The sequence below is a fragment of the Misgurnus anguillicaudatus genome, unplaced genomic scaffold (genome assembly GCF_027580225.2).
Source record: "Misgurnus anguillicaudatus unplaced genomic scaffold, ASM2758022v2 HiC_scaffold_28, whole genome shotgun sequence".
Classification (NCBI taxonomy): domain Eukaryota; kingdom Metazoa; phylum Chordata; class Actinopteri; order Cypriniformes; family Cobitidae; genus Misgurnus; species Misgurnus anguillicaudatus.
In genome coordinates, this window is record NW_027395278.1 from 3,499,598 (window position 1) to 3,525,845 (window position 26,248).

At 38.5% G+C, this 26,248-nt stretch overlaps 1 protein-coding gene across 1 annotated transcript in view; it reads left to right on the forward strand.

The window, feature by feature from the left end:
- The window catches only part of LOC141362548 (protein Daple-like), a 102,061-nt gene that overhangs the window by 32,266 nt on the left and 43,547 nt on the right, over nucleotides 1-26,248 (forward strand). The window contains exons 4-19 of the mRNA XM_073864788.1: nucleotides 3,019-3,088; nucleotides 11,316-11,374; nucleotides 12,012-12,095; nucleotides 12,181-12,321; nucleotides 13,081-13,268; nucleotides 13,795-13,876; nucleotides 13,971-14,129; nucleotides 14,459-14,605; nucleotides 17,139-17,283; nucleotides 19,058-19,239; nucleotides 19,319-19,456; nucleotides 19,573-20,643; nucleotides 20,721-20,848; nucleotides 24,750-24,891; nucleotides 25,022-25,207; nucleotides 25,290-25,451. Of these exons, the coding sequence (XP_073720889.1) occupies nucleotides 3,019-3,088; nucleotides 11,316-11,374; nucleotides 12,012-12,095; nucleotides 12,181-12,321; nucleotides 13,081-13,268; nucleotides 13,795-13,876; nucleotides 13,971-14,129; nucleotides 14,459-14,605; nucleotides 17,139-17,283; nucleotides 19,058-19,239; nucleotides 19,319-19,456; nucleotides 19,573-20,643; nucleotides 20,721-20,848; nucleotides 24,750-24,891; nucleotides 25,022-25,207; nucleotides 25,290-25,451 (3,084 nt within the window). The remainder of the gene's footprint in view (nucleotides 1-3,018; nucleotides 3,089-11,315; nucleotides 11,375-12,011; nucleotides 12,096-12,180; nucleotides 12,322-13,080; nucleotides 13,269-13,794; nucleotides 13,877-13,970; nucleotides 14,130-14,458; nucleotides 14,606-17,138; nucleotides 17,284-19,057; nucleotides 19,240-19,318; nucleotides 19,457-19,572; nucleotides 20,644-20,720; nucleotides 20,849-24,749; nucleotides 24,892-25,021; nucleotides 25,208-25,289; nucleotides 25,452-26,248) is intronic.

The following is a 26,248-nucleotide window of genomic DNA, read 5'->3' on the forward strand; positions in this document are numbered from 1 at the left end:
GTATAAAAGTTTATTAGGTGAGTATCTTTTCCAAGAGCCTTTGCAAGGGAATATGAGGTTATTCCTCAATAGCATACTGATATAGATACATGGCCATCAATAATTTACCTTGTGTGTGTCCTTTAGGCAGGTAATTTACTGTTATTGTGCAAATGCACGCCCCCAGGTCAGATTTTCACATTATTATAATTATTATACATCTTCTCTGTTTGCAATATTTCAACTACAAAATTTCCCTCTTTTGTTATGCGTGCTTGCAATAGTTCATACAGTCGACAAAATGTTCAATCACCTTAAATTTCCTCTGCCAGGTGAGAAGCGTTAACTGATCCGTCTTCCATCCTCATCTGTTAGTTGAAACGTGACACCAGCGCTGACATGAAAACCTCCTCATCTTGCATATGGCTCAAATCTAGTAATTAGCCTGCTTGAATTTAGCGAAACTCAACATGATCAGGTTAAGTGGCAATTAAAGAATGAGGTATTTATGCATAACGTGACACACTACAACACGCCCCATCACACTGCAGCTGTCGAATCAAACAGCGTAAAGAGATTTTTTCCCATGTCTCAGGTTGAAACATGCACATTTATATAATTATACCCATCAGACTGCCTGTCAGTCAAAAAACACTTTTATTCGTCTTGCGGTGCTGTGCCTAAGTTCCCTTGTGCGTCAAAAGTAGTCTTAGGTGAGTGCTCCTGAAAATGCAGGAAAACAAGATTATTCATGTGGATAAAAGGTATGTCTTGCATGAAGTGTATAGCAGTAAACACGAAGGACAAAAAGCACCATAATAGTGGATCATACATCCTTAAAACTATAATCAGTGTCTTACAAAGACATTCAATAACTGCCAAGACTGATTTGGCTGAGGACAATGTGTTTTATGGATGAATTTCCTTAATGGAGCCAATCGGATTTTAGGGTTAGGTTTGATGCCAATGTTAGGTTTAAGGGAATGAAGGCCCAATTTCATACACAAAACCAAATAATTCATAAAAAATACACTGGAGAGGTAGCAGGTTCCTAAAAAAAATAATGTGCATATTAAAATCAAGGCAGGCTTAGGGACTAGTATAGGGGCTTGTACGTTATTCCTAGCCTATTATTATTAGGGATGCACTGATACAAAATTTCTGTTCGATTACTTGTGAATCAACAAAGGCTTGGGTATCTTACTTTTTTGTTTGTGCTCTTGAAGAATTCTCAGTGTTTGTGAATGAGCGTGTTCGAGAAAGACTATAAAGAGAGATCTGCTAGCAGGCTTCTGTTTTGACAAAGGCAGCGTGGCCTTGCCCGGCCTCAGCTGGGACGGCTCCTTTATACTGGATGAGAGACCTCTCTCTGTGGCTCTCTGAATAAAAAGACCTCCCCTGGGAGTCACTTCTTTTAAAAAATGAGATGAAGTTCTCAGCATGGGTTCTGGTTTGATGATGTCATAGGGGACAGCACGCTTTTTCATTAGCTGTATGGCCATGTACCCGGGTGAGAGAGTGTATTCACACATCTGCCTAAAGCATCGTCTCAGTTGTTAAAACTTCAGTGCTTGCAGTGGAAGGATTTTTTTTTTCATTTTTTGACCTTCATAACTTGAGTGACACGGGATGTAGGAAATGTTCATTAATTATTGATCTGTCAAGTTAGCTGGTAGAGTGTAATGCCACTTGCACAGAAACTATAGCTTGGGTATGTTATTCTGCCGCTGATTTCAGAGCTCTTATCTATATGTGTTTTGGAATGAATTGCTTTGGTCAATTGAACCTGTTTGGTCTTGTCTTTTGTTTACTTTGCTAAGCTTTGTTGCCTTGGAGTCCATTGTGCCAGAAGTTTAGTTCATAAGCACGTGGGCATGATCATAAACACGTGAACTTTTGCATATCTATACATTCACCCCTTCACTGCAGGATGCCTCTTATTGAGTTTTTCTTTATTTTTTGCATAGGCTGTAACTGCCCAGCATAGTGCCTAAAAACTAGTTAGTTCTCTTCAACAGAAAGACGTTTATGGTAGAAGATTACTAAATTAAGTTTTGTTTGGTGTTGATGGAAGAGAACCCTACTAATTGGACTGTGGTGGTTCCCAGTATATATGCAAGAGCTTGAGAAACACTGGCCCAGCTCATTAATTGCAAGTTTGCTGGAATGTAGTGGTCCCCACCCAAGACATGTCTAATATTTGGCTTTTAATGCTTCCCATTTCCACTTAGAATTCCTGCTTGTCTGTTTGTAGGTTGGAGTTTCCTGTTCCCACGTTACAGCTGACCCTGTTTTAGGTTCTCGCCCCAAATATTAATCTCCCGGACTGGCCACCAGCCTTAATTACCCTGCTTGACACCCCTTACTAGCTGCGTTTCCATTACCATTTAAATTGACATTGTAAATGAAAAATACGGTCAATGGAAACGCGTCTATTTCACAAAATCTCCAATACATCGCAAAACACTTGGTTTTTAGGCAATTCGGAAAATGTGTATTTTGCAAAACTGCAATAGAAACATTTGCATTTTTAGGTTAACTGATGTATTTAATCACATAATCATTATTAAAGATGACGCGGTATGAACTAAAACCTCCCAGAAAAACATCATACAGGTTTTTCTACAAAGTATAAGAGGCTTTCCTTGTCAAATGTTGTTTGGATAACACTCATACCTAAAAAAGAAACACCTCATACGTTGCCCCTCCCAAGTGTAATGGGCTTTTCTTGGCATTTAATGTTTGGATAACACTCCTACGTCTCCTTCGATTAAAATAATGGCTTAAAATAGCCAACATCCATTGACGTGGTGTTTGGAATGACTTATTGTGAGAGGAAAAACTATGTTTTAGTCGCATATGATAGATTATTGGAAATAGTCTTTTGTCGACATTTCGAAAATAACGCTGAAGTTTTGCGCAAATCTGCAATGGAAACGCAGCTACTGTTGTCCTGTTGCTTATTAAGCTAAATGCATTGCCATTATAAGTTTCTATGTCTACCTATTTACAATGACCATGTGTTTCTTCTTTTCTCAGGAGCATCTTCAACAACTCATCCTCATGAACCTGCCCAATGTTCTGACCATCGCCAAAGACCCTTTATCAGGTACTGCCTAATATTCTCACATTGTCAATATAATTTGCTTACTAAAAGTTAGGAGGGAGGAATAAATGTATGGTATATTTTTAATCACTTTATCCATGCTGAACAAAAAGGTAAAAAGTTACTCTCCCACTCCCTATACTTTCCCTTTTATTCCATCTTCTCTAATAGTCACTATTAATTGCATACTTCAACCTTCCTATATACTCCAAAGCAGAACACATAGTACACTACGTGCCTTTAAACAATCGTCTTCATTCATCACCTCACACACAGCCCAGCCTTCAGAAACACCCCCTGATATGGGAGTGTGGGCAGGGTCTGGCTCTCTGGGGAAGGAAACACACGTTGTGGACCTTGTAATGGTTGAGGAAGACAGAAACAGCAGAGGAAGCTTTTTGGGACCAAACCCAGGCTAAGTGATGGTTGTGGATCCTGCTGTTGACAGAGTATGTAGGGTAGAGCAGAGTATATATCTGTGATAAAGTAGACTGTGGGGGTTTTAGGTTTATAACTTGCTGTTGAGATGTTGGATGAGGGAGATGTTGGATGAGGTGTAGGGACTAATTTGTGTTATTATTTTACTGTTGCAACTAGTTGCCAGATTTGGGTGTTAGATGAACTAAATAATGTACAATCAACTGGTTATAATATCTGACTAAGTGATCAGGCCTTAAAGCAGGAGTGGGGAACCCTGGGTCCTGGAGGGCCACTGTCCTGCAGAGTTTACTTCCAACCCTAATCAAACACACCTGCATTTCATTTCCAAGTGATCCTGAAGACTTTCAAGATTTTTCAGGTGTGTTTAATTAGGGTTGGAAGCAAACTCTGCAGTACAGTGGCCCTCCAGGACCAGGGTTCCCCACCCCTACCTTAAAGGGACATTTTCCAGCTCCCCTAGAGTTAAACATTTGATTTTTACAGTTTTGAAATCCATTCAACCGATCTCCGGGTCTGACGGTACCACTTTTAGCATAGCTTAGCATAATCCATTGAATCTGATTAGACCATTAGCATCATGCTCAAAAATTACCAAAGAGTTTCGATATTTTTCCTATTTAAAACTTGACTCTTCTGTAGTTACATCGTGTGATGGTATGATGGCTGCAGGAGATGCAATGATATTATGCATTGCCCGAAAGTAGTCCCCTTGGTAACTTTTAATACTTGCGCCTTCTGCAGCCATGGTACAGCAGCAAAGTCTTTGATTATTACGCCAGAATGAGAGTATAGTTCCTAGCCATATTGGCCAAGAAAATTGCAACTATTAATTTTCCGTCAGTCTTATTACATGATGTAACTACAGAAGAGTAAAGTTTTAAATAGGAAAAGTATCATAACTCTTTGGTAATTTTGAGTGTGATGCTAATGGCCTAATCAGAGTCAATGGATTATGCTAAGCTATGCTAAAAATGGTACTGCCAGACCCGGAGATCGGCTAAATGGATTCCAACACGGTAAAACTCAAATGTTTATATCTAGGGGTGCTGGAAAATGAACATATTTTCCAAAAAATTGCAGTGTCCCTTTAAAGGGACAGTTCACCCAAAAATTTAACTTCTGTCATCATTTACGCACTCTTATGTTGTTACAAACCCACATACATTTCTTTGATCTGATGAACAAAAAGGATGCTATTTTGAGGAATGTTTTTAACCAAACCATTTATGAGCCCCATTAACATCCATAGTATGATTTTTTCCTAATTTAGAAGTGACTGGGGCTCATAATTGGTTCAGTTACAAAAATTTCTCAAAATGTCTTCCTTCGTGTTTATCAGAACAAATACATTTATGCAGGTTTGTAACTAAGTGAAAGTGAGTAAATGATGACAGATTTTTCATTGTTGGGTGAACTATCCCTTTAAATGCAATCCAAAAGGTACTTGTGTCACCCATAGGGGTATATTTTACAATAATGATGGGCTGATTAATCCACTTAATACACAAGTACTTGTCACATAAACATAAAGTACATATGAGTACATTGAGCTATTCAAAATATAATTGTGTTATTTAGCAGTAAACTTGACACTGTTTTAACAGAAGGTCTGACATTCAACTTGTTGTCATAATATGGGACCCTTATTATGTAGCACAGTATGGTATTTTGAATAAATGAAGACGAAACCTATTTTGTTATGAAAGGTGATCCTGATCTGTTGTCTGATACTTCCTGCCTAGTACAGGATGCTATGTAGTGGTTTGCATATACAGAAATAGCCATTGTTATTGTGCTATTTTCTGCCTGTAATGTACAGTAGGTTATCAAAACATTTAAAAAAATGTTTTTGCTCATTGAGTCAGTATTGGAGCTAACCACTTTGCATTTGTACAACAATTGGCTCATTGTTTATCATGAAATGCTGCAAGGAAAGAAGGTTTTAGGGAGACGCTGTTTGTTTTATAGATGTCCATACAGTGTTTCCTCTAGGATTTTTTTCAGCTGTGGCGGCAGGGGGCGCCCATGATGATTATAAATGTACATATTTTTTTTAAAAGTAGAATATAGGCTACAGTAAACTAACATGTATTTTTTTGTCATTTTCATGCTGTCATTTACTTTTCCTTATATTTATAGCATATTGCTTTTCTATGTTTGATCTAAAATGTATTTTCTTAAAAAACGTTACATAGCTCGGATATTTCATTGTAGTTTTAATGTAGTGTGCATTGCAAGTTGTGCTCGTGTTTAGCGTTACCGAGCTGTTGCAAACTCACGCACAGTCCTGTTTGAAAATCCGCACCGCTGTGATTGACCGAACATCCATCAGCAGCAATTTTATTTCACACCCGGACAATTTGATAAAGACCCCGAGCCGGTCACACCGCAAATCGCGCAGTTGAATAGAAACCTTTAACGGTCTTCAGACAGATCTTAAACACAAAGCACGGGGCCATTTAAAAACGAGTCGAATTTTGGTCTTGGATGTTAGACCCGCATTTTACTCTTGTCTATTGAGTCCCGACCTGCATCTACAACGCAAATGACGCGCGAAAAGCCTATTATTACACCCGTTACATCAAATATTATGCGGTTCACCCGCGGGTACCCCGACCGTGCTGTTTCGTCTGAAAACAGATAAAACAGTCTCACCGTCTGCCTCAAGTTTCTATTACCAACGTTCTTCTCTTCCACGGGAATAATGTAAGTTTCCTTACAAACAGATTCGACTATTAATGTCTTGCAGTCGCATATAAGTATTCAGTATTTAGCCTTTTGTTTTTGGACAAATATTATATCATTTAATGTGAAACTTTGTGAGTGTCGATCTAAAGCACAGAAGATTGACTGACAGCTGAGCGGACAGCTGAGCGGTCAGGAGCGCGCTACTGCGCTTATAGCCTTTATTCTGAATAACTAATGACCAGATAAGTTGATAATATGCAGGGCCAGATTAACACTTTGTTATACCCTGGGCAACAATATTCAAGGGCCCCATCATCACGACCCCAGGATCACCATAATATGGTCATATACAGAATATATTACTGTATTATACAGTACATATACTCAATACCTTAAATTCTAACTGTCATCAGGTGTATTTTGATTTACAAATATTTAAATGCTCATACAAATGCACTACTATGTCCCCTATCAAAGACATTCACTCACATATGATGCTATGAAAACAAAACACATCAGCATCTGTATAATCTCCGGCTTTAAAGTAAGCTGGCGGTGTAGAAAAGTCCTGGCTAACTTAGCTGAGTTGTCCTCACTTAACAGAAGCTCACTTAACAGAACTTTTTAATTAATACACATTTAAGATGACCATGGATTAACTTTAATTTGCATAGTCATTGATATAAAAAGCTTTTTTTGCATATACAAGCATTGTCTAAAAATGAAAATAGGATTTTCCTTAATTATTATTACAAGAACATCATATAGCCTAATATTAGACACCCAAACCAAAGTGAAGAACATTATCTTTTGAAGTCTGAACTGAACATCAACGCAGACATGAATTTCTCTCACAGAAGTTTAAGATCATATATGCTACATCTTGAACGTAGATATATAAATGAACACAGGGAAAGGAAGTTTAACACTGTGGCAAACATGCTGGAAGGCAGCTAAAAACCATCAGGACATATACACGGGCTTATTTTATTTTATTGGAGCCTTACCTCCAGATAAAGTAATCCAAACTGGATTGATGATTTAAATGTTGTTTACTCACACATGTGCGTTGTTAACTCTCCGGATTTTATGTTGTGCACTGCTTCACTCGTTCAACTCTCCACATGCTCGGTTTGTTTACAGTGTCGCGTGAACAGCTACATTGCAGGTTCGACTTCATTTGGCGCTAAGCAGACCTCTTGATGATGTCAATGTACCGCGAGAGCGATTCAAAGCAGATTTCTTCATGTGATAACTGGAATCGCTCTCGCGCTACTTTGCTGTCACTCGCCTCTGGGTTCTCTGCTCCCCAGTCACTTTTGCGCCGCTATAGTAATTTGATTTCATACGCCGATCGGATCGCGCAGATACCTGCGTATCACGTAGACTACACCACTGTTTATACTTTACATTTTCTGCGTTTCTGATGTCCTTTTCCTTTTTTAATTTCCGCTTCGCGCTCCGACTTAGCTTCTCCGTGTCTCGTTTTTTCTGTTGTACCAAAGCCTTGCGTCACGTAATGCTTGGCGAACCTTTGACCCACGTCACCCACCTCATGCGGACTGACCAATGAGGAGAGGGTCTTAACCTGAGGCCCTCTCTTCATTGGTCAGTCCGCATGAGACTCAACCGCTCTCAACTCACGTTCAAAGTAATAAGCGCATCGTCTCTCTTTGCAGCGCAAAAGCCCGTGTTGACAGATTGTTTAATATAAAGCGGCGAGCGGGAGATTACCAGATACAGTATTTTGCTCGTGCCCTTGCTGCCCTGGGCCCTTTGGATGTCTTGGGCCCCTGGGCAATTGCCCAGTTGCCCATATGGTTAATCCGGCCCTGATAATATGAGTACAGTGATTCCAAATGAATGTCCAAAAAACTCGTAATATGTTAAATCGAAAGTTTAATCATGTCTTTTCTCGCAGCCCTGCGCTGCGTCCGTGTATATGCGCCGGTGAACATCAAATGCGTGATGACCTTGCACCTTAAATTACCCTAAATTTATAGTCATAAAGATAAAAGTAAAACAATATTCGAAACTTCAAATTATGTATTTTTATTTGTGTAAACTCACAATAAGGAGAAAACTTTGTGCTTATTTAAAATCATTAAAAACATGACGTGCTTTCTGCTGCTTTGGTTGTAGAGCGCGTCACAAAAAAAACAGAAACTCAAATACTTTTTTATTCGTTTTGTCAATTTAATTATTATTTAAGTGTAACATATTTCGTATAGGCTTATTTATTTTATTATTATTTCTCAAAACAGAGACGTAGCCTAATCATCCTGTTGATTTAAATCTATTTGTTCATTAAACTAAACCCATGGAAGAAATTATGATACTTTAGGAGATTTATTTATAAATGAGTTAACAACGCGAATCCAGAAAGGCATTTATTTCTAAGACAGCCAGTCTGGCAGGGCGGACATTTCTGTAGCTTTTTTGCGAGCTGCCGCCGTGGGTTTTGTCTAGAAGGGATACAGCAAATGCTGAAAAGTTAAGGATTAGATTTGGAGGTAGGATTATTAGGATGAAAACAGTGGCTCTGGCTAAATGAGATACAAATACATCCTACAGTCGTGTGAAATTTTGTGTTTAGAGTTGGGTTTGGTTGAAGGATTAGTATAAAACAGTGGTCATCCAGCGAGATTTCGTTTGCTGTATCCCTTCTATCCACAACCGCAGGCGTGGCGGGGATGTTTTAGGCATGGCGGGCCGCCACGGTAGAATGTATATAGCGGAAACACTGCCATACCTCTATATTATAGAGGCCTTATGTGTGTCATTCTTGTAACTGAAATTAAAACCACTTTTTGGATAAAAGTGTCTAAAAATATTCTTAATGTGAAATTATTTTTACATTATTATTTTTACATTATGTATTTACATATTTTTACCTTTTTATATCTATATATTTACATTTATTCTATTATTTATTTAGCTGGTTGTGTTTTTTCCGTTAAGCTTCAGTTGTAATGGACAATAGAGTCATTTCCCCATAGAGATGCTTCTTCTCTTTCTGTTTAATGGGGTACGATCAGATGGGGTAGCGTTGGGCAACAAATGGTCACCATGGTGATGGCACCCCACACCCACCTCATTCTCTCCAGAGTATTTATTAGTCTAAGACTGTCAGACACAAACACACTCAACAACACAGACATACATGAACCTACCAAAAACACAAGGTTTTTTGTGGTTTTCATTTTTGTGATTTTCATTTATAAATTAATTTTTATAGAATTACACTTTAATTTTAAACTTTGAGTTTAATCTTTATAATATACTATTTGATCATAAAACAGGATGCTTCTTTCTAATTGTATGTCAGTTTTTGTACATGTAATTGTTAAAAAAAGAAAATATCTTCATATCAGACCAGATGTTTTATGACTTAAGTACTTTGTTTTAAAATAATGAAAGGTTTTAAGCAAGTAAACAGCTGGGAAGATGGTTCATTTCCAGTCTTATCCCCTGGGAATTTAGTAATGTATGAGTTGGCTAATGTGAATCCTACAAAGTAGTAATATTATAGAGTGTATGCATTGACGTCACTTTTCCACGTTACCACGCCGGAACTCGCCCTGTTGAGTGGCAAACGTTCAACAAATGGCTGGTTTTCATAGCGGGTGCTTCGAAAATGTCAGTAAAACTGACTATTATTAGCTTAAATTGAATTTAATTGGACTTGATAGCAGAGGTGAACAATACGTAGTTACATTAGTTATATTTTCAAAGCATCTGTGCATTAGTAGGTTGAGTAAAAGTATGTTAAAGTACTTAAATATTAAATGTAAAACAAAAACTTATTATTAGTGAAATGTAATAGAGTAAAAATTATGATAATATGCTTTGGAATGTATGTTTTCCAAAGAAAAACACGAATAAAATACAAATACTTGAAAAAATATGTTTAAGTAGAAAGTAAAACCTCTGCTTGATAGTGACCCTAGCAACTTGTCAACCCACCTGTGGTCTGTTAGTACAGTCTATCGCACAACAGCTTTTCCCCATTTCGACGTGTATTTACCGTGTTTGTCACGCTGTACTTAAATGCTGCCGCTCTGTTTTTTGCCACTCACTGGGCGTAACCGCAGTCCCTTTCGCCGACATGACGTCATGTGCATACCCTCTATTATAATAAAAAGCAATAATAAAGCCCTACCTTTAACTGAAGCAAAAGCTAATCGTATTAAAATGTACGAATGAGAACATTTAAATTAATACGAAATAGCCAGCCCGTAAAATAGTTTTGAATTTGCATGATATAGTCTTTTTCAGTTCGGTGATGGCACTTACCATTTAGCTGTGATGTTTTACTTCAGGATGACTTATGAAGAAATGTAGCATGATAGCAAAAGTTTTCTGTAAATACCCCATAAACCGTAATGCTGCATGCACACTGCAAGCGACTTGTTGCTGTGTGTCGCCCATCTCTTTCCATTAGGTCATTAGGAGACGTTCCTATTTCAGGTTGTCTCCAACTATGGAGCTCGGATGCAAAAGCTGTAAAGCGCCAGCTCCATCAAAAATTTGATTTAATTATTTATTATTTATATTATTCAAATGCAGTGGCGGTCCGTGCATTTCACACCTTGGCCTTCAGTGGTGTCCTATCCATCTCGTACTACCATCATTATGATGTCATGGCAATAGAAACACATCAACAGTTTAATTGCAAAGTAAAATTGAAATTACTGTATTTTACACCTCAAGGAATAAAAGTCAAAATTTACTTTATTAAAAAAAGACACTACAAAATTAGACGCAGTGAATAATATACAGAAACCTTTATTCTCATCAAATACTTTCACTTCAAATCTGTTAATCCCAACATTAGGACATTCAGAACTACCAGTTTGCTGGAAGGAATCCATTTAGAATCTGATAAAAAAAGCTCATTTACAAATTGTAGTATTTAAAGTACTTTGAGTGGTTGCCTTGATAAATGTATAGGTGTGTTTAAAAAATATTTAATAATAGCTATTGCTTAGCTCCCTTTTTGAATATGTTCTTGGCATCCATTTCTTTTTTTTTTTAGTTAAAATGTTTGCGTTTCATGTTTCTTTATAACAGATAACTCATGACTGTTTCTGTCTCTCAGGTAAAAGTATGGAGGAGCTGAAGAGACTGCTGTTGCTCATATTGGGCTGTGCTGTACAGGTAAACTGCCCTTGTCACATTCTGACACTTATAACAGGAAAATCTTTCACATCACCCTGTCTGGGCATGTCTCTGCTTTTCCAGCGTAAAACCAACATTATACTGCACAATGAGAAAACCATTCAGACATATCACAGAAAATCTGATGATTGTAAAAGATTTGCTTGTTGGTTTAGATGTTTTTCTGTCTCCACCTTTTCCTGAGGATTGTTCCTCTCCTGCCTGTTCGGATTGGCTGAGCAAAGATCATTTTCCCCACTTTTTCTCCATCACTGCCGCCGTGACTGGTTTTTCCTGTTTTGTGAATAGATAATAAACAGCTCACATTGATTTAGGGCCCTAACATTACCGGCATAACATTTGCCTGCTGATTTGCTTTCTTTCTAGAGTCTTTCAGAGCTTGTCTAATCCTGCAACATACCATCCCAACACAGTTTTACAGTCACGAGTCATATGTCTTGCCCTTTATCCCATTTTATAGTATCCTGTGCATTCATGCCAGTGTTTCATTTGGCTAATCGTCATGCCATACTCACTGCTTTTATATAAACACAACCATGTTAATGGTTTTATGTAATATTTTTATCCTTATAATCCCCTTTCTATTCTTCTTTCCTTCCTCTTTCTTTCTCAACAGTGTGAGCGCAAAGAAGAAATCATCGAGAAGATCAAACTGTTGGACATTGAGACACAGGCTGCCATAGTGACCCATATTCAAGAGGTAGATTCCATAAATCCAGTTTATACCAGTAACTTTTCTCACATGCCGTTTCTGTGGTTCATTATCTATCTACGTTTGGTTAAAGGTCACCCACAATCAAGAAAATGTTTTGGACCTTCAGTGGCTGGAAGTAGAAGAAATGGCCATCGAGCAGCTCGACCCTCTCTCTCGCACCATGGCCTTTCACTTACGCAAACTCATAGATGAGCGAGACGAGTCTGCCGAGGTAAGAACTTGTCAAGTCTTCGTTCGTCAGTGATTAGATGCAGGGTTCCCATGGGAAAAGTTTGTGAATCTGGGAGAAAAATTTAAAGTTTTTGAAAATATACATAGATACAGGTCATTGAAAGTGCTTGAATCTATTTTAAGCAAGAAGTTTTCTGGAAAAATCCATATTATTCCCTGTGTAGTGTAGGATAATATCATAAAAATTCTAGACTTTTTAAGCATACGTGCTAAACTGTTCGCTTTGAATGCTTATATCTTCTGTAAGTGAAAGTTGATTCATACCAAAATGCTTTTTTGCCTAGTTGTGTTTGACACATGAAAACATCTCAGGTTACATATGTAACTGTTGTTTCCTGAGAAGGGAACGAGACGCTGCGTCTCCCTTGCCATACTCCTGCGTTCCTATAAGGCCGTCTTTGGCAATATTTCAGATAGCGGTATACTTCCTGGCTCCCGCGTCACCCTGTCTTTGTCTTTAAGCCTCACCATTGGTTAAGTTTGATATACACATTCAGACCCACTTACCCTTGGAGGCGGTGCAGTGACGCAGTGCGAGTTCCCTCGAAAGAAAACTGTAACAATATATCTTAAAAGGTAACACCATGTAACCTTGCTCTCACTTAAAATGTGTCTCCACAATTTGTCCTTGAATTTGAGAGTATTGGGCCTGGAAAGTCCTTGAAAGGTCCTTGAAATTGAAGTTAACTAAGGTGTGGAAACCCTGTAGATGTTGTACATGTCTGTCATGTGTCCTCAGGTGGTCCTAGAGCTGACGCAGGAAAGGGACTATCTCCAATCCCAGCAGCCTTCCAATCTCCTGGGCTTCCCCAGCCCTGAACACAACTCCATGTCTCCCGTTACCCTGCTGTCCAAAGAAGATCGGCAGCATTTAGCCGTGGAGCTGGCCGAAACAAAGGCCAAACTGCGTCGCTCACGCCAAGAACTGTGAGTGTGAAAGTTTAATATGGGTATCCTATATGGTTTTGCCTTGTTGGTATGCAACCTGCTGAATTTTAAGGGCTTTGTTCCAAATTATAGATTTGCTTACTTTGCAGTTTTCCTTAACAAATTTTCTCTCTGTTGATTTGAATAGAGACAGATATTAGCACCTTATTAACAATCCTACAGTCTAGTCCAAGTACAAAATAGTACACACATACCAGTAATGGGTTAAATATCTGGCCCTTGACTATGTACGCCATATTGGATGCAAATTTTGACTTACACCAGTGCATTTTGGGATTGCCTGATCAATGAATGTTGCCGTGCAAGAATCATCTTATAAGGAAACCTAATACTTCGAAACAGCCTTTGTGTGGGTAGTGTGCTTATGGTACCTAAAACCTTTGTCTAGCTAAGCCGCTCACTATTAGGTTTATTATAGAGCCATCTCTTGTGACCTTACCATACCACATGCTCAGTGAAGCTTATGTCTATGCTTAGTAGTTTATTTTTTGTGTGTGCTTTACAGAGAGGAAAAGACCGAACAGCTGATAGATGCCAAGAACGAGATCGAGCGTTTTGATGCAGAGATTCAGAAACTCAAGCAGGAGGTATCACACCACTTCCTACAGTATGGTTTATTTTTACCATTCAAACTGGGGAATAGTTTACCGAAGCTTCATCGATTGAATTTGTGTGCAACAGAACATGCAGTTGTTGGCAGAGGCACGTTCAGTACGGGCGTACCGCGACGAGTTTGATGCTTTGAGGGAGCGTGCTGGGAAAGTTGATCGACTAGAAACTGAACTGGGTCGGTGTAAAGAGAGGCTAAATGATGTGCACTTCTACAAGACCCGTATAGAGGTAACCCCACCACTACCTGTATCTATAATAAACTGTAAAAACGGATCCAGATGGCTGTCGTTGTATGGAAAATACATAAATAATGAATCAGCCACGTGGTGCTTTAATCGGACGAGAAGGGTTACCTTTTAAGGTGACTGATCTGCCTGCTGTTGGCTCCTGCTGAATTAATTTCTAAGTCATAACACCACAGGTGTCTACTGAGACCCTGATCTGTCACAGACAGGCCTGTGACTCCCTCAGTCAGCTGTCTTCATCTTCTTTATCTCTACTGATCTGCTTCTTATCCAGCTATTCATCTATCACTGTTGTCTACCTTTTGTGTGCAGGAAATGAGAGAGGACAATTTGACCCTGCTGGAGACAAAGTCCATGCTGGAGGAGCAGCTTACCGCAGCCAGGGGGCGCTGTGACAAATTACACGAGCTGGAGAAAGAGAATCTCCAGCTACGCTCAAAATTGCACGATATTGAGATTGTGAGTGTCACGGAAAATAATTTAATCATATTTGGGTCAAGGTTTAATTGATTTTGATTCAAGGAGTGGTGTTGCTTTTTTTGGCAACGGTGTAGGTGGAAGATTTAATGTTTGCTTAAGGATTGTCTGGAATCGGATATAATCTTTATTGGTATTGTAATGTACACAGTAATTGGGTGCAATCCTAAGGTGCGATCAGTACAAAACTTACCATGATGAGCAAAAAATGAGCAAAATAAATATAAGAAACGCAACAGCACTATATATTTGATTGTTTTAGCGCTTTTCACAATTGTTTAATTGTTCCAAAGCTGCTTTACATTAATAAAAGCAAGAGAAAACACAGAAAAATCAGAGGACAACAAAGTACAGCGGCTAAGATTAAATCGTACTAGTGAGCAAATTATTAATGTAACATAAAGGAAGTTAAGCTAATGTCTCCCAAGGGGTTGAAACAACTCCTAAGAGAAAAACCCTGTGGGGAAAAAGTCCTAGCAAGAAAAAACCCTTCGAGAGAGAGACAGACCTATCTGATCCTATATGAAATACACTATATACTATATTCTAACATTTTTATGGGAATAATTTTTTATTAAATTTAAAGGAAGCGGTTGGTTGTTGCTGGGCAGACTTAAGGTGATCCAGTAGCAAAAAAACCTATATATATACTGTATATAAAAAAACTATATATTATGTACTATACTATCAAATTGAATAAGCATTCTATAAAATGTAGAAATTAGAGGGAAGAAGGGGTATCAAAAGCAAAACATTTTGGCCTCAAAAATATTAACCCTAATGTGTTGTTGGGGCCATTTTTGGACTTTTTGTTTTTGTCTTAATTTGGCCACAACTTTCTCTGTGTTTCTGTGTTTCAGCAAATGGAATGATTTTTGGTGACAAATCTTAGATTTACACATATTTTAAGAAAATGGTTTGAATTTTTTTTAAAACGTAACAATATACCGTGAGCAAATTTACTTCCCTTTCGTGGTGTTCGTGGCCAAAAATGGCCACTAAATTAAACGGCTGTAAAAATGTATCAGATGAGTATTTTGCATAAATAAATCTGTAAATCAACCTCAGTACTGATCAAAACTACCAAATGTTTACAAAAATTCCATGATTTTAACTCTTTAATTGCATAGTCCATAAGTTGTGTCACTGATCAACTTTCTCTGTGTTTCTGTGTTTCAGCAAATGGAATGATTTTTGGTGACAAATCTTAGATTTACACATATTTTAAGAAAATGGTTTGAATTTTTTTTAAAACGTAACAATATACCGTGGGCAAATTTACTTCCCTTTCGTGGTGTTCGTGGCCAAAAATGGCCATCAAATTAAACGGCTGTAAAAATGTATCAGATGAGTATTTTGCATAAATAAATCTGTAAATCAACCTCAGTACTGATCAAAACTACCAAATGTTTACAAAAATTCCATGATTTTAACTCTTTAATTGCATAGTCCATAAGTTGTGTCACTGATTTGGGGATTCGCACACACGCTCTCTCTCTCTCTCTCTCTCTCTCTCTCTCTCTATCTATCTATCTCAATGTACAAACCAGAAATTACGTTTTTTGCACAGGCATAATAAAGGGTTAATAGTGCCACATGGTGATCAACTATAAAAATGACAAATTTTACCTTTTTGCAAAAGGAAAACCACCAACAATCAAGAATGCATGAAAATAAGGTGTCATGGCTCTGCAATTAAAAAATGTTGTTATAATGGAAGTCAATGCGGCAAAATCAGCAACGAACCATAAATGAGGGAGAAAAAATTTAATCTGATGCTGCACAAAAACTAAAAATACATTTAAGCCAATTTTTCTACCAATCTTTGACATGCCCAAGACTGTGAAAAAAATCAGTCCACAATCACTTTTTATATTGAAAATCAATTTTGTGTTGATTTCCCCCCAAATCAGTGGCATCACTTATGAACTTGGCAATTAAAGAGTTAAAATCGTGGAATTTTTGTAAACATTTGGTAGTTTTGATCAGAACTGAGGTTGATTATCAGATTTATGCAAAGAATTGGGGGGAAAATCCATCTGATACATTTTTACAGCTATTTAATTTAGTGACCTTTTTTGGCAGAAAAGGGACCACCCAATTTGAACAATGTACAAGGGTTTAATACAAAGCAGGGTGCTTTTTTGTTGTGTTCTGAGAAAACTTTCATTCTTGAACAAAAACACATTAATTTATGACTTTAATGACTTTTATACTTTTAACACACTTAAAATGCACAATAAACAAAAACACATCAGTGACTTTCTTGCAGCACACTAGTAACCATTTAGAAACTAGCAAATGTTCAAGCAATGGTGTAAACTCCACCTACCTGTATCGCCACCCCAGCAACATAAACACCCAAACATGATTAGAATGGGCGACCACAACTCATATTTACTCAAAAATATTAAATCTGATTAACAAAAATATTTGGTATAAATGTTTATACTGTATAGACACAACATCATTTGAAAAAGTATCACAATGCATCTGCGAATATCCTGTTTTTTAGGACAGGGACAGTGATAAGAAACGTCTGGAAGAGTTGTTGGAGGAGAACATGTTATTGGAGATTTCTCAAAAACAGAGCATGAATGAGTCTGCTCACCTTGGATGGGAACTGGAGCAACTGTCCAAAAACAATGATGTCAATGAGGGTGAGTTTGTCACAGTGTTCTCATTTATCAGTACTGTTTGAAACATGATACTTGGATTTAATGCCATGCTGGGCTTGTAATATTACTTCAAACCCAAATTTGTTAGGAAATATAAAGAATTGGTAAAAGTGGGTCAAATGTTGCTGACACACTTTCTCCCAGTTGTTTGGTTAGTCAAACTCATCCCAATGCAAATTTTGGTAATATGCTACTAGTAAACCTTGACCTTTTTCCTGCTAAATTCACACGAGTTAGTGATGTTTTGATTTCGTATGGGTCTTTTGGTCCTAAATGCGCTTAAGTATTTGAGTTTATGTTCTAGGGATAGCTTTAGTTTTTCAGAAATAAAGATTAAGATTCAATTTATTTGTGTTGATTTATAAATAGCTTCCTGAAAATCTTTGTCCTCAGGCTGTCCACAAGTGGTTAGGTGTGTGTACACATTGTTTCTAAGGTGTCAAATGGATGACTCAGCATCTGCCTGCTTAAAATTAATTACTCGGGAATGCTTTGTGTTTCTACAACAATCGCATCACACACCCGTAAATACACAAGGCTATATATAGAAAGAAAAAATCATGATAATCTGTTATAGGCTTTCAATTACCACGGAGGATATCTAAAGAGTAAGTTTGTGAAAGAAATCCAATTTAGAAACAAAAGATTATACACAATTTTTTCAATATACAACATTTCTTCAATTTTTCAATTTTTTACTATGTTCTTACCTCAACTTAGACGAATGAATACATACCTATCTTTTTTCAATGTGTGCACTTAATCTTTGTGAATGTGTTAGCATTAAGTCTAGCCCCATTCATTCCTTAGGATCCAAACAGGGATGAATTTAGAAGCCACCAAACACTTCCATGTTTTCCCTATTTAAAGACTGTTACATGAGTAGTTACACGAGTAAGTATTGTGGCACAAAACTAAACGTGGTGATTTTTTTTAGGGGGATAAAAAATGAAAACTGCATGGAAGTGTTTGGTGGCTTCTAAATTCATCTCTGTTTGGATCCTAAGGAATGAATGGGGCTAGGCTAAATGCTAACACATTCACAACGTGCTGTACAACGTTTAAGTGCACGCATTGAAAAAAGATAGGCATGTATTCATTGGTCTAAGTCAGGTATGGGCAACTTCGGTACTGGAGGGCCAGTGTCCTGCAGAGTTTAGCTCCAACTTGCCTCAGCACACCTGCCTAAAAGTTTCTAGTTTGCCTAGTAAAACCTTAATTGGCTGCTTCAGATGTGTTTAATTATGGTTGGAGCTAAACTCTGCAGGACACCGGCCCTCCAAGACCGAAGTTGCCCATCCCTGGTCTAAGTGGAGGTTAGAACATGGTAAAATATTGAAAAAAATACATTATTTTGTTATTTTATCATTGTTTTCCTTTAAATTAAGAATGCATTTATTTCAAACAGTATTTATTCAGTGTTTACTATAGAATCTCAAACAAAATGTTATTAACTATTGAAAAAGGTTTAAGAAGATTTGGAAACAGCAGCCAAATGGATTCGCATAAATAATGACCAAGGTTTTCCAAGCACCTCTGTCTGCTATTTGCAAACATATCCCATCTACTATCCTAACAGCCTGGGTTAACTCAGTATTGCAGGGAATCAAGCTACAAATGACTTATCTCACAAGATTGTTGTCAAAGCATATTAAACCGACATGAAAGTATTTTAAACTGAAAGTACAGACGTCAATCAGATTGGCTGTCGTGTATTCATTTATCATTAATAAAGAACATAATTTTTTGTCTTTAGCTCGTAAATCTTTTGGGTTTGAGCTGAACGAGTCTGCATCCAGTCGCCTGTTAAAACTGGAGAAGGAGAACCAGTGTCTTCAGAACACCATCCAGGAGCTAAGAGAAGCTTCCATCAACATGGAGGAGGGTCAACAGCATGCATTAGAGCTGGAGAAAGAGAACCAGAGCCTTAGCAAGAAGGTACATTTTACCTCTTTTAAACTCCATTTACGAGATCTTAAATGCTGCATGCTGAGAAGACGTCTGCTTTGTATTTTAGTTGGAGCGTCTGCAGTCCCAGTTAGAACAGGAGAAACAAACAACTCAGGACATGGAGAACCTGGGAGAAGAGCTGCTAAAGGAGAAACAGAGGCTGGTGAAATCTCTAGAAACCCTGCAGGCAGAAAAAGATGAACAGGTGAACATGTTTGATCTAAAGAAACATATTCTTTAACATGGTCACCATAACATTAATCAACATTTTCAGGCATAAGTTGACTGAACCCCCAACGTGTGTTTACATTTATGTGTTAGATCTCAGAGCTGGAGCAGGAGAAGGAACACCTGACACAGGCGATGAGCTCCCTCCGAAAGCGCGCTCAGGTGAACAGCGAGGCTCGCGTAAGGGAGGTGGAGACGGAGAACCGCATTCTACATCAAACAATCTCAGAAACGGGTGGAAAACTTGCTCGCCTGGAGGCAGAGAAACGGCAGGCCACTAAAGAGCTGGAGTGTCTTCGTGAACGAGGAGAGCGCTGTGAGGAGTTGGAGAGAGAGGTAGCGCGTCTGGAACGCGTCCGTGAGCAGCTGCAGCGGGAAACTGCCTCTTTGAAGATCGGCAGCGAGCGCACCGAGGCCCTGGAGCGAGAGAACACTACTCTAGAGCAAGACAACCGCCGACTGAAGAAGTTGGCTGACGCAGCCCAGAATGCCAGTTTGCGACTAGCCGCTTTGGAGAAGGACCACCAGCAGCTTGAGGAGGAGAACCTAAATCAGCGTCGAGCACTAGAGACCCTACGGCCAGCTTCTGCTCGACTGGCTCAGCTGCAGCAGGAACACGCCGAGCTAGAGCGGGAACGTGAAGAGATGAGCCGCACACTGGAGGAGCTGCGCTCTCAAGCCAAGAGAAGCGAAAGATTAGAGATGAACTGCAACAACCTGAGCCAAGAAAACCAACGGCTCCAGCAGACCTTGGAGAACAGCACCACAAAGATTCAGAGTCTGGAGGGTGAACTGATGCAGAACGAAGCAGAGATGAAGGATCTGAAGCGAGAGCTGGATGGGCTGAGGCAGGCGGCGACCCGTGCCGAGGTTGTGGAGAAAGAAAAGCGAGGAATAGAGCAGGAACTGGGTCAAGTTGAGAAGGAGAGGAAGCAGTTAGAAAAGGAAGCGCGTAGATTGAAGCAGCAGTTGGAGGTGAAGGAGGCAACTCTGGAGGAAAACTGCCTCAGATTGGCCAACGTGGAGAAGGAAAGCACGGCTGTTAACAAAGAGCTGAACCGTTTTAAGGAGGCGGCTGGGAGAGTCAAAGAGTTGGAGAGAGAGAACAAAGACCTGCAGAAACAGGTCACCATAGACAAGAAAACTCTGGCCATGCTCAGAGAGGTATGACATGTAGAAAAATGAGTTGGAGCTTTGTTTAATGGAATACAAACACTGACATTGCTTATTTTGGTACACAGGAGCTAGTAAATGAGAAGTTAAGGGTACAGCAGCAGTGTAATGAACTAGAGAAGCTGAGCCACGAGTTGGAAAAGATTGGCCTGAACAGAGAAAAACTACTACAAGAAGAGCACAGTTGTGAAGACAAGTGAGTGACTATTCTTTTATTATATAGCACAGACCATATCTAAACTTGTAATACTTTTTCCATAAAACACAAAAGATGTTTTTGAAGACTTGCTTAACCTAGCTTTTTTATACATTGAAAGTGAATGTGGAAGGATGCACTCAAGCTTTAAAAATGACTGCAATTTAAAGGTCAAAAACATGGTCCAGATGATGTCCTGCATTCCAGGTCATCTGAGGCCACACAATAGCTTTGTCTGAAAGTAAACCCAAATTTAAAAAACGTATTTACTGAAAATCTTTTTCCTTGCTGTAGAATGTGTAAATCCCTAAATCTTGCTCACATATGCAGTGTGATGGCTGTCCAAAGCAGCTGTTGTGGCTGCTTTAATACCATATCTTGTACCAGTTATTTATGAAGCGATTGGTTCCAAAACACAATAAGTCCATTTTGACTAATTTTGGTAAAAACGTGTTTTCTATACCAAGAAAGTGACAAGATGAAAACCACTATTTTCTGTAAAAAAAAAGGTTATAAAAAACATAAAAAATACAAATCCACAAAATGCAATAAATCAATGACAGTTTTTTTAAAATGCTATAAATCTATTGAATCAATATATAAATGTGCATTCATCTTTGCCATATATTGCCATATTTGCCAGTATACACTGATAAAAATAAACATTAATGGCATTAATCAAAACACTTACTTTGTCATATTAAGAACACTGTTATTGCTGCTGTCATCCTTGGGACGTCGTGGCTGAACTTTTTTGACAACGATCAGCAGTAAATGTTTTGGTCCTGCTCGATTGTCGTTGGCTTCGAGTAAAATAATGGAAAGTTTTTCATAAGATCCCCATGTGTTAGCATGACAGAAGCTTGATGCTGTCGGGAGAACAAGCAACAGCCGGCGTTTTCCGTCTCCTGAGTGCCTCTCGTGTAAATTATTCGATTTTGATGGCTTATGTTTTTTTCCCGTCACAGAAAACCACCATAAGTTTATCAATGCCAACAAAAGTACACAAAGTACAAAGTAGATGAGGAAAACTAGGATTCCGTGTGTATTCAACGTGCCGCCATTGTTGCTAACAATGCGTGGAATGGTGCGCTGTTATTTGTTGAGCGGATTGTGGAGTGGCGTTTATCATGTTTTGGGGGGGAAAAGGAGAAAAGATGTCGGAATAACAAGGCGGATATTAAATTTTGTGTAAAATTATGAATTTACTTTTTAATACTGACCAGATACAATACTGATTTTGACAGTACCTTTTTTTTAAAATGCCGTTTATCGCGTTTTGGAACCAAACTCTTCATATATACTTTTCTGATGTTTTAGTGTTATTGGTAGTGTATGAGTATGGCCTATTTAAAATTGTATAAAACATATCTTGTTTGTTTTTATGAATGCTCCCCTTTTAAAAGGTTTAACAGGTGAGTTTTTAGGCAACTGAGCTTCTTGGGTTTCAAACTTTCTTACAAATAGACACATTTGCTTCTTTTTTCTACTTTCATAAATTGTTTCACTGTTTTTGTCATATTCATAGTTCTTGCTTACTGTTCACGCTAATATACTTGGGGTGCGTTTACACGACAACGATGTATTGAAACATGGAAAAGTTTATGAAAAATTTCACACACGACAACGCTGTCAAAAAGATCTGTGTTTACACTGATCCGCAAAGACGACTAAATTTGCAGTATTACATATGTCACGCCAGTAAATGCCGATGTTGTCTTGTAAAGTAACACTACAAACCTTGGTACATATGCATTTATCTACAGAGAGTTTAATACACTCGATCAAGTAGTTTTGTTTAGATGGACAATGAGGTAGGGAATTACTACAAGTGACCCTGGACTATAAAGCGCCAACATTTTGTAAACATTGTTGGAGAAGCATTAAAGGTCCCGTTCTTTCTGTGGTTTTGAAGCTGTGATTGTGTTTACAGTACGCAATATAACATGTGTTCACACATTCGTTTTCACACAATTTTCACACAATTTACTTATCTGTATACTGCTGTTTTCAGTGTCCTCAAAACGGGCTGATGTCTTCCTTGTTCTATGAAGTCCCTTCTTTCAGAAATATGAATCGAGTTCTGATTGTTTAGCTTGTTTAGTGTGTTGTGATTTGATAGCAGCTTAGCTTGCCGTTAACTTAGCTTGTCGTTAGCTTAGCTGGCGACTGACGTATTCCTGTCGGGGGAGTTTAGTCAAAAAACTGTTCTACTGACGTCATTGAAGCAGGAAGTAGAGGGCTGTAGTCCAAACCGGCCGTTCGCTGTAGGCTTTGAAAGGCGAATTTTGTTAAAGAAAATATATCGCCTGGCAGTGAACTTTGAGCATTATCATTTTACAGGTATTATTTATGCTATTCTCAGGTGTGCCTAAAATGTGTCTAAAGTTTCAGCTCAAAATACCACACAGATAATTTATTATTTCATATTTTAGTTTTCACGTGTGTCTCTTTAATTGCAAATGAGCTACAGCTTTCGTTAAAAATAGATCTGATTCCTGTGAAAACAGTCTGGGACAATAGTATCTTTAGCCACATTAGTGCTAAAACGTGGTAACAAACACATTTAGAAAAGATTTTGGGGAAAGTTCACCAGTCGGGCAGTGGCCTTGGGCAGGGCTTTGTCAGTGTGACATCACATTAACTCTTCTCTGCCAATGACGAATATTGTTCGGCTTTTCGCTGCACCACTATTATCCACCCGCAACTTACAAAATCCGGAAGTATCGCCCTAGGGCAAACAGATGTATGTCAGTGTATGCTCTGCATCTGATCTTTATCAAAAGTCCTTCAAAAACACAAAATTTTGAGCAAAAAGCTGAGATAATTCCATTTTTGTGAAGAAACCTACCCATGTTTAAGAGGTGATAAAAAGAGAACTAATCAAGGTGTAGGATGAAATTTTTTTTAAAGCAGAGGGTCTATTCTTTCATTTTATATGTTTTATGTTTATATATTTTAGGAAGAACATTTTCTGGAAGGCATAAAACTTTGGGAAAATCATGAAAAATGCTGGTGCTGGCTGACAACTTAAAAAAAAAAAAAAAAACGCTGGCCGGTGAAAGAGTTAACAAAGAATCAAAACAGCATGTCTAATGAGCCTGCTCTGGTTTAATGGGGATTAAAGAAGATGAGTTGGTGAATTTTTTAATTGTAAGGTGGTTGTGTTCACATAATGCCAACACACATGTATGTCCATCATATGGGCCCTTTAATAAATTAAGTATCTTGAGCGGCACAAACGCACTCCTGCATGTCCTGAAATCGTTGTCGTGTAAACAGCCCTGCGACTTTACTGTAGTGTGATGCAGTGAGTTGGTCTGAGCTCTCTAAAGCTTAATTATACCAGTTATGAGCTTTGCTTTGTATAGTACTGTGTTTATAAGGATTTCTTTCATATTTAGATCGCATTATGAATACAGTCCTGACTCTTATTGTAGGTATATGATCCAATCTGATTAGTGAAACTCCCACATTTATTTCTCTTTATTAGTCTAATAAAATCTGCAACATTCCATACCAGCTAATTATACAAAACACATGCTAGCCCTAATCACTTAATGTTTGGGGAAAAGTGCCACTACCGCTCACATTCCACTGTGCTTAGTAATTCTAACAAGATCCTTTGATGTGTTTAATGTGTGTGGGCCTGTGCACTCAGCGATTGTGTGTGTGTGTGTTTGTATTATGGATGATGTTGAATTCCTTGGATAAGAATCATCTTGCCTGAAGCAGGTTTGGTAATCTGTATTTACTGCCAAAAAAGTAACAAATGACTTGAATTTTTTTTTATGCTGGAATGCAAGAGATTCTTTTCAAATTTCCAGAAGTCTTGGCATCTGTTTCTGTTTGCTCAGCTTTTCGTCCAACGTTTACACGCTAACAATTTCACAATTTTCAGTAAATACAAGATCCTGGAGACAAAGATTGAGTCGGCATTAAAGAAGACTCTGGAGCTGAGAGAAGAGAAGATCCAGAGCCTGGAGTCTCGCCTGGAAGAGAGCAGCAGCTTGAACCAGCAACTCCGCACTGAGCTCACCACAGTATGAAAACTCCTTCCTTATATATAAGCCCCCTTAAGTTACATGTATGCATGTGTCTGTCAAAACAAAAGAAGTGTGTGTGACCTGTCAAACACGTTTGACGATTCTCATATTTTCTTTTCCCCTCCAGGTCAAGAAGAACCTAGAGGCCCTCAGACAAAGGCAAGAGGAAGAGTCGGCCCACTCTGAAATCTCCCAGCAGGCCTTGGGGCAGACCAGAGCAGGCCCAGACAAAGAGAAGTGGGAGAATGAGCAGAGGGAAGCCACAGCTGAGCTGCTCAAACAGAAAGACAGACTAATTGATGTTGAGAAGAATGTAAATGGATTTATAGCTATTTATTATGAAATGCCGCTATGTTTTGAATGTTCAGTCTGATAACCTGTCTGTATTCACGCAGAATGCAGCCCTGCAGACAGAGAAGCATCTTCTGAAAGAGCAACTGAAGCAGTTGGATTCCCAGAATGCACAGCTTAATGCACAAACACTAGCTCTACAGAAACAGGCAACATCGCTACAAGAGCAAAACACCTCTCTTCATAAAGAAACTGCTAAACTACAGGTAGAGCATAAAGAAATGTTGTGCATCTAAAGCACATCAAAAACAGTCAAAAATAAGATAAAGATATTAAAAGTGCCCTTCCTCTGTCGTTTTTATTGTTTTATACTGTTGTCTGAGGTCTACTCATGACGTTCGCGTCGTTTTTACGTCAAAAAGCAATAAGTAATAGGCCATTTGTACCCTGGTTTTGAGGCAGGTTCGAGAAATGATCAGTTTTGATGGGCCAGCCACATTGACGACTTGGAAGTAAACGCCCACTGCTATGATTGAATAACAGTTTTTCATAGTCAAACTAACTTTCTATACTTATATAATCTCATGTGTAATCAGTTTACTGTTAAGTGCGTGTCTTACACACACACATTTTATCATAAACCCTTTCGCCACACACACGTGTCATTTATCGTAAACCCTTTCAACGCATATGCAGCATGAATTGGTGTGAATTTGCGTCCCTTGGAAGAGAAGTCACTGGCCGCCACTGATAGTGACACATAGTCCTAAAGTGTTTGAATCACATAAGCTGCGCCTTTCTGTCCGGATCCAATATTGATGGAGTAGCATTGCTTTTTAATCGCAGTCACTCTTCAAATCCAGCGTTCTTCTGAACATCCAAACACAGAGAAAATGTTATACTTCCCTCGTTTGATATGAATGATGTCTCTCGACAAAAACGATGGCCCGAATACGGTACGGTTGACGTTCAGCCATCCTTGCTGTAACTTGTTAGGAAAACTCACTGAACTACACGTATTCTGTGGGCGCTGTGTCAAGTTGGAGAGCTCATGAATAGTAAT